General features: G+C 44.7%; 1 protein-coding gene across 1 annotated transcript; it reads left to right on the forward strand.

Moving 5' to 3' along the window:
* The first annotated feature begins 202 nt into the window (after positions 1-202).
* Positions 203-1135, forward strand: LOC144266340 (olfactory receptor 5W2-like). Its single transcript, XM_077819791.1, has one exon. It carries the CDS (start codon positions 203-205, stop codon positions 1133-1135), a length of 933 nt encoding a protein of 310 aa, XP_077675917.1.
* The last annotated feature ends 7630 nt before the right edge of the window (positions 1136-8765 follow it).

Here is an 8765-nt window from a genome sequence, read left to right on the forward strand (position 1 = left end):
TGTGCATTTTATCGAACGCCTGGAATGACCAGCTGTGAATATCTGGCTCTGTGGACTAAGACCTTCCCAGAGCGGGTACTGATGTCCATTAAGAAACTGATCTCCATTTATCCTCTCTTACCTCATTACAGAGAAGGGGCAGGTTTTCTGCACCCTTCACCTGCCCACATCTCTGTAGCTGCCTGATCTGTGTTCAGAGGAGATGGGAAATCACTCGGAGGTGACTGAGTTCATTCTATCAGGACTGACAGATCGTCCGGAGCTGCAGGTCCCTCTCTTTGTGGTATTCCTACTGATTTATGGTATCACCCTGGTGGGGAATGGGGGGATGATCTTGTTAATCACGATTGATCACCGACTCCACACCCCCATGTACTTTTTCCTCAGGAATTTGTCTTTCTGTGACCTCTGCCTTTCCTTGGTAATTTCTCCTAAGATGCTGCTGAATTTCTTAGCCGACAGGAAAAGCATTTCTTACACGGCCTGTGCTGTGCAAATGTATCTCTCTTTTCTTTTTGGAGATGTTGAGTGCCTCTTGCTGGCTGTGATGGCGTATGACCGTTATGTGGCCATCTGTAACCCGCTGCTCTATACGGTCAGCATGTCCAGGCAGCTTTGTAAACAGCTGGTGGCTGGGGTGTACGCTGTGGGGGTGGTGGATTCAATGATATACACGTGTTGTACATTTCAGCTGTCATTCTGCAGCTCCAACATCATCAATCATTTCTTCTGTGATGTCCTCCCACTGTTGGAGCTCTCCTGTTCTGACACCCACATCAATGAGATTGTGATGTTTGCTCTGACGAGCTGCATTACAGGGAGCAGCTTTGTGACTGTCCTCCTCTCCTATGTCTATATCATCTCCACCATCCTGCAGATCCACTCTGCTGAGGGCCGGCACAAAGCCTTCTCCACCTGCACTTTCCACTTAACCACTGTGGTCCTGTCTTTTGGAACCCTCCTCTTCATATATTTGCGTCCCACCTCCAGCTATTCCATGGACAGAGACAAAGTGGCCTCAGTGTTTTACACGCTGGTGATCCCCATGTTGAACCCCCTCATCTACAGCCTGAGGAACACAGAGGTGAAGGACGCCCTGAGGAAAGCAATGAATAAACTCCTAACCAATTCTTGAATCTTCTTAACTCTGTATTGGTTTAGTGATGGGGAGTGGAAACAGTTGAATTCAATTCCCAGCCCATTACGACGTAATTTTGCAGAGCCCATGTGATTATTGTTCATTATTATTTTGTTATTAAAATTAATTTGTTTGTATTCCAACAAGGTCTGCAGGCCTCAGCTGAGGTCACTGGACAAAACCGGAGGAAGACTCACAGGTCCAGAAAGAAAGAATGATTTTATAAGCTGGTTCCTAGGGGCATCCACCTAGAGAGTGAGATATTCAACTTCACATCTCAGAACATTGGGTGGCAGTTCCCACTGTATTTTACACTGAATGCATCTGCTGAAGTGAGCTGTAGCTCACAAAAGCTTATGCTCAAATACATTTGTTCGTCTCTAAGGTGCCACAAGTCCTCCTTTTCTTTTTGCGGCTACAGGCTAACGCGGCTGCTACTCTGAAACAGTTCCAAAGGGGTTTCTGTGACGCAACCTGTCATACAGAGTTTAGGAATAAAATTGCAAAACAATATGTGTGTGTCTGGGGCAGGGGGGACGTGGGTGGCATGGGAGGACAGCACAAGAATCGATAGACTTCAATTGCAGAAAGGGTGGTTTAGGTTGGGCATTAGGTAAAACATCCCAACAGTGAGGGTGGCTAAGGAGTGGAATAACTTGCCCAGGAAGGTTGTGGAATCTCCACCACTACAGATTGTTAAGAGCAGGTTAGACAAACACCTTCAGGGATGGTGTAGATAATACTCTGCTATGCTGTGACTGCAGGCGAGTGGACTAGATGACCTCTCGAGGTCCCTTCCAGTCCTTTGATTCTATGATCTCACAAGGAGCCCTGCACTCGGGGGTGGGGAGACTCCAGCCTGAGCACTGGCAGGGCAAGGGACACGCATCCGTCTCCACTTGACAGTCAGCTCCACTGCACCCCCCACCACACGCACACACATAGTGCCCCCTGCACACCAAACACACACACACACAGAGTGCCCACTACACACAACGCACACAGTGCCTCCTGCAAACCAAACACACACACACAGAGTCAGAGTGTCCACTACACACACACAGCCTGACACTGAGCTCAATCAGAATGCAGAATAATCTCTACGGGGAAGCTGGGACAGCTGCAATATTTCCAACTAGCCTGAACAAAAAGAACTGAAGAGGATTCTGCTGCCCTGGCTGGGAGATAGGACTAGATTTCCCAAATGGTCTTTTCCATCGGCAGCTTCTCTGAGGCCTGGTTTATGCTGAAAAAAAAGATTAACAAAGCTCCATCAGACAGGGAGGGGAAACTTTTCACACCCTGTGGGTGGCAGTTAGCTTGTACTGACCCTCAGTGTCATTCTTCCATTGACCTAGCTACTGGCTCTTGGGGATGTGGATTAACTACATCGAAGGAAAAATCCTTCCTTCACTGTGGAAAGCATCTACACTATGGCGCCGCTGCACATCACAGCTGAGTCAATGTAATGGCCTTAGTATAGATATTCCCTGTATCAATCGGTGAGTTTTCCCCCTTCCCATTAAAGGGATTTTTCTCTCCTTTTCCTGTCACTCTTCTCCCTCCCTTGATAAAACTCTTTCCTTCCTTTGATAGGTAAATATGTTCAGAAAAGTTGCAATTTGTCCTCTTAGGATAATTTCTTCCTTCCCCTCCCATGAATTTCATTTCAATTAAAGGCTGAAATGCTCTGAAACTGACTTACTTGTCCATGACCTGGTGGTACCTCTCTATTTCTCCGCCCTTCACTTACAATGAATGGAGGACGGAAGCAGTACCAGCTCAGAACCCAAAAATCAGACTAAGAGTTGAATTTTTCCCTGTTTGCTAACCACACCAACGTTACCCTTAATACCTCTGGACCTGCTAACTTAGGCGGCAGAGGTTAAATTTGGCTTTGATGACTTTGAGATTTGGTCCCTAGAGCATCTTTGCTCCCAGGACAACAGGTGTGCACAGCACATGCAATTAATGGTGTTGCCGTGTCTTTCCTTGTGGAAAGTGAACACAGATGGACAGAGAATCAGCTGGCCTGGATCGCTGTCTCTCCTGTGAGGTCATTTTAACATGATACAAAACTGAGGTGACTATATTCCACTTTATTTGTTGGTCACCTCTTCAAATGCCTCTTTAAGTAATTTCCCAACTTTGGGATGGAAAGGTGTCCAGAAATGAGTGAATTTCATCTTGACTAATTAAATTATTGTCAAAAACAATACCGTTTGGATTGACCTGAAACTTTTCACAAACATTTTACAAAAACGCCTAACAGCTTGGTCCCAAAACAATGTTTGTGTGAGTGTGTGTGTGTGTGTGGGGGAGGATTTCATAGATTCATGGATGTTAAGGTCAGAAAGGACCATTATGATCACCTAGTCTGACCTCCTGCACAATGCAGGCCACAGAATCTCACCCACCCACTCCTGCGAAAAACCTCTCACCTATGTCTGAGCTATTGAAGTCCTCAAATTGCGGTTTAAAGACTTCAAGGAGCAGAGAATCCTCCAGAAAGTGACCCATGCCCCATGCTACAGAGGAAGGCGAAAAACCTCCAGGGCCCCTAACAGTCTGCCCTGGAGGAAAATTCCTTCCCGACCCCAAATATGGCCATCAGCTAAACCCTGAGCTTATGGGCAAGATTCACCAGCCAGATACCCAGGAAAGAATTCTCTGTAGTAACTCAGCTCCCACCCCATCTAACATCCCATCACAGGCCATTTTGCCTATTTACCATGAATATTTAAAGATTAATTAATTGCCGAAATCATGTTATCCCATCATACCATCTCCTCCATAAACTTATCGAGTTTAATCTTAAAGCCAGATAGGTCTTTTGCCCCCATTGCTTCCCTTGGAAGACTATGCCAAAACTTTACTCCTCTGATTAAACTTCCCAATGACCAGTTTATATCCATTTGTTTTTGTGTCCACATTGGTACTGAGCTTAAATAATTCCTCTCCCTCTCCGGTATTTATCCCTCTGATATATTTATAGAGAGCAATCATATCTCCCCTCAACCTTCTTTTAGGTAGGCTAAACAAGCCAACCTCCTTGAGTCTCCTTTCATAAGACAGGTTTTCCATTCCTCGGATCATCCTAGTAGCCCTTCTCTGTACCTGTTCCAGTTTGAATTCATCTTTCTTAAACATGGGAGACCAGAACTGCACACAGTATTCCAGGTGAGGTCTCACCAGTGCCTTGTAGAACGGTACTAAAACCTCCTTATCTCAACTGGAAATACCTCACCTGATGCATCCCAAGACCGCATTAGCTTTTTTCACATCCATATCACATTGGCAGCTCATAGTCATCCTATGATCAACCAATACTCCAAGGTCCTTCTCCTCCTCCACTACTTCTAATTGATGCGTCCCCAGTTAATAACTAAAATTCTTGTTATTAATCCCTAAATGCATAAACTTACACTTCTCACTATTAAATTTCATCCTATTACTATTACTCTAGTTTACAAGGTCATCCAAATCTTCCTGTATGATATCCCGGTCTCTCTCTAAATTAGCAATACCTCCCAGCTTTGTATCATCCTCAAACTTTATTAGCACACTCCCACTTTTTGTGCCAAGATCAGAAATAAAAAGATTAAATTATATTGCTCCCAAAACTGATCCCTGCGGAACTCCACTGGTAACCTCCCTCCAGCCTGACAGTTCACCTTTCAGTAGGACCTGCTGTAGTCTCCCTGTTAACCATTTCCTTTTCCACCTTTCAATTTTGATATTGATTCCCATCTTTTCCAATTGAACTAATAATTCCCTGTGTCGCCCCGTATCAAGCACCTTACTAAAATCTAGGTAAATTTGATCCACCGTGTTTCCTTTGTCTAAAAAAATCTGTTAATTTCTCAGAGAAGGAGATCAGGTTGGTTTGGCACGATCTACCTTTTGTAAAACCATGTTGTATTTTGTCCCATTGACCTCAATGTCCTTAACTACTTTCTCCTTCAAAAAAGGCTAGTGTGTCTGGCTCAACAAGGCAGGGTTCTGGAGGCCCAGGCTGGCAGGGAAAACAGCACATCAGATGACAGGAGGGAGGGAGGGGGGTGGCATGATTGGAGATACTTTGTTGTAACATCTGCAGAGCTGCTGCAGAGATCTTCATTGTTAACCACCAGTGACCAACACATGAAGGGGAGTACAATCACCTCAATTTCATATTATATTCAAAAGGCCTCACGGGAGAGACAGCGATCGAGACCAGCTGATTCTCTGGCCCCCTGTGTTCCATTTCCACAACGAAAGACACGACAACAACATTAATTGCATGTGCTGTGCACACCTGTTGTCCTGGGAGCAAAGGTGATCCAGGGAGAAAATCTCAAAGTCATCCCAGGAAGCAGCTCCAGAGGTATTAAGGGTAACGTTGGTGTGGTTAGCAAACAGGGAAAGATTCAAAACTGATTTTACGGTACTGATTTTAGGGTTCTGAGCAAGTACTGCTTCCATCCTCATTTTAAGTGAAGGGAGGAAAAACAAAGAAATACCACCAAGTCATGGACAAACAAGCTAGTTTCAGTGGGCAGAGAGAGAGAGAGAGAGCGAGCAGTGCCTTGGGATATCTGCCCCTTCTTTTTATAGTGCTATCCCTACTTTGACAAACATTTCCACCTGTTTACCAGAAGAGAAAAACTCTCTGTAGAAGGATGTTCCCTGCTGCTTTTTCCTCACCTTTTTGGGCTATGTTTGTTTCCCTTCCTGCTTAACGACTCTGTTTACAGCTTAGATACAAAATTAAGCAGAGCACACATTTCTTTGTTTAAGAGAGAGCAGTTTGCCAGCCTCAGTTCGGAACATGTATGAATAACATGATAGAGTGTAATCTTATAACTTCACATACATTATCAAAAATGTATTAATATTTGCGATGAGAGCATGACTATTTTAGTTGACCCATAGATTTATTTATCATCTTAAACTGAGCTCTGTGTGCAGATAATATGCATGCAAGAGGGATAGTTTTGTGAACTGCAGAAGTCCGTAGCATGCTGTGGTCTCCTCCTGAGCTCCTCTGGTCATCAAGTGATCTCCATCAAGGAAAATGAGTGAACCTATCTTTTCAATTCTGAAGCACTTAGAGGAGAGGAAAGTGATCAGGAACAGTTAGCATGGATTCACCAAGGGCAAGTCATGCCTGACTAATCTAATTGCCTTCTATGATGAGATAACTGGCCCTGTGGATGAGGGGAAAGCTGCGGACGTGTTGTTCCTTGACTTTGGCAGGGGTTTTGACACGGTCTCCCACAGTATTCTTGCCAGCAAGTTAAAGAAGTATGGGCTGGATGAATGGACTATAAGGTGGATAGAAAGTTGGCTAGATCGTTGGGCTCAATGCGGAGTGATCAGTGGCTCCATTTCTAGTTGGCAGCCAGTATCAAGTGGAGTGCCCCAAAGGGTCGGTCCTCGGGCCAGTTTTGTTCAGTATCTTCATAAATGAACTGGAGGATGGTGTGGATTGCACCCTCAGCAAGTTTGCAGATGACAGTAAACTGGGAGGAGAGGGAGATACGCTGGAGGGTAGGGATAGGATACAGAGGGCCCTAGACAAATTAGAGGATTGGGACAAAAGAAATCTGATGAGGTTCAACAAGGACAAGTGCAGAGTCCTGCACTTAGGATGGAAGAATCCCATGCACCGCTACAGACTAGGGACCGAATGGCTCAGCAGCAGTTCTGCAGAAAAGGACCTAGGGGTTAGAGTGGACGAGAAGCTGGATATGAGTCAACAGTGTGCCATTGTTGCCAAGAAGGCCAATGGCATTTTGGGATGTATAAGTAGGGGCATTGCCAGCAGATTGAGGGACATGATCGTTCCCCTCTATTCGACATTGGTGAGGCCTCATGTGGAGTACTGTGTCCAATTTTGGGCCCCACACTACAAGAAGGATGTGGAAAAATTGGAAAACGTCCAGCAGAGGGCAACAAAAATGATTAGGGGTCTGGAATACATGACTTATGAGGAGAGTTGAGGGAACTGGGATTGTTTAGTCTGCGGAAGAGAAGAATGAGGGGGGATTTGATAGCTGCTTTCAACTACCTGAAAGGGGGTTCCAAAGAGGATGGATCTAGACTGTTCTCAGTGGTACAAGATGACAGAACAAGGAGTAATGTTCTCAAGTTGCAGTGGGGGAGGTTTAGGTTGAATATTAGGAAAAGCTTTTTCACGAGCAGGGTGGGGAAGCACTGGAATAGGTTACCTAGGGAGGTGGTGGAATCTCCTTCCTTAGAGGTTTATAAGGTCAGGCTTGACAAAGCCCTGGCTGGGATTATTTAGTTGGAGATTGGTCCTGCTTTGAGCAGGGGGTTGGACTAGATGACCTCATGAGGTCCCTTAAACCCTGATATTCTATGATTTTGTGATTCTACTTTGGGGAGTAACCTAGCAATGGGAGGATGTAAGATACCATGGTGATTGGCATGCTATAATTATCGAGATAATCTGGAGCACTCTTACATGTTTTACAGGTTTTACATTCCACCTACTGTGGCCAGGACAATGAGGTTACTCTGAAACCATGAATAACTGAGAAGATATCAGCTACAGCTGCAAACAATTAGTACGTTTCACCTGTATTTAACTTTCTGGTCCTTTGATTCCAAATTTGTTGCTCAGGTGCTTGAAAATTTTTCTTCAGAAGTTTTTTTTTTATAGGAAATTGGATTTCCCAGTGAACTATTTTTTCCGAGAAATTATCTTTTCCCTGGAAATTATAAGCTTTCCATCAAAGTACCACACTCCCCTCCTCCCTAAACCATGGATGTGGGAATCTGGTGATGTTCCAGGGCAGTTCAGCAAGAGGAGAGACCATCATGCATCATGGGGGATGTAGTCCAACCTGGGAGCCTGGCCCATGGAAGAGATTAGTGGTGTGTGGTATCTGAGGAACCCCCGTGGTCGAAATATTACATTTTTAGCTAATAGATTTTGGTCTCCACAAAAGAAAAAAACCCTTTGTGGATCAGCTCTACACAGTACCCAGCTTGCACTGAAAACAGCAGGATGCAATATACCCCTAACCTCTTACTCTGTAACTCTGGTAGATTTTGCATCATTTAATAACACAGTAAAAAAATGTAGGTCTAATTAATCCTCAGGGCACCAATTAACCGAGGGTAGCTTTGGTTCACTGAATGCATTAATTAGGTGTTGTCTCTCTGAGCTCAGGTATTCCCAGTTCTGGAATCATGTCCCATAGCTTACACATCTGAGTATAAAACTTCACAAATGCCACAAAGAGTCAGTTTCTGTCGATGAGGAAAAATGAAACATCTCTCTCTCTCTTCTCAGCAGGTACGTGCTATTGTCCTGAATTACAGTCACACACACATAGAGACACCACGGGGATCAGCAGATATTAAATTCAGTACCTTCAACTCTTAATGCCTCAGCCCCAACTCCTACCCCTGCAGCTAAAGGAACGACCTCCTTGGTTGGAAAAAAGTAGGCAACTACCTAGTCACTGAAGCCAGGGCTTCCCATGATGTCGCTGGGTTTTCATACAGGCTCCAATAAATGCCAAAAAACTAAATTAGCACAGTGAGTAAATTTACCCCAAACGGACATGCCAAGCCACAGAGCTCCCCTTGCCCAAAGAGGGTCAAAAGATTGACA

This window comes from Eretmochelys imbricata, chromosome 6, assembly GCF_965152235.1.
Source record: "Eretmochelys imbricata isolate rEreImb1 chromosome 6, rEreImb1.hap1, whole genome shotgun sequence".
Taxonomy (NCBI): domain Eukaryota; kingdom Metazoa; phylum Chordata; order Testudines; family Cheloniidae; genus Eretmochelys; species Eretmochelys imbricata.

Bases quoted from the DNA above. Each gene is read 5' to 3' on its own strand.
- LOC144266340 (XM_077819791.1), top strand. From the start codon at position 203: ATGGGAAATCACTCGGAGGTGACTGAGTTCATTCTATCAGGACTGACA.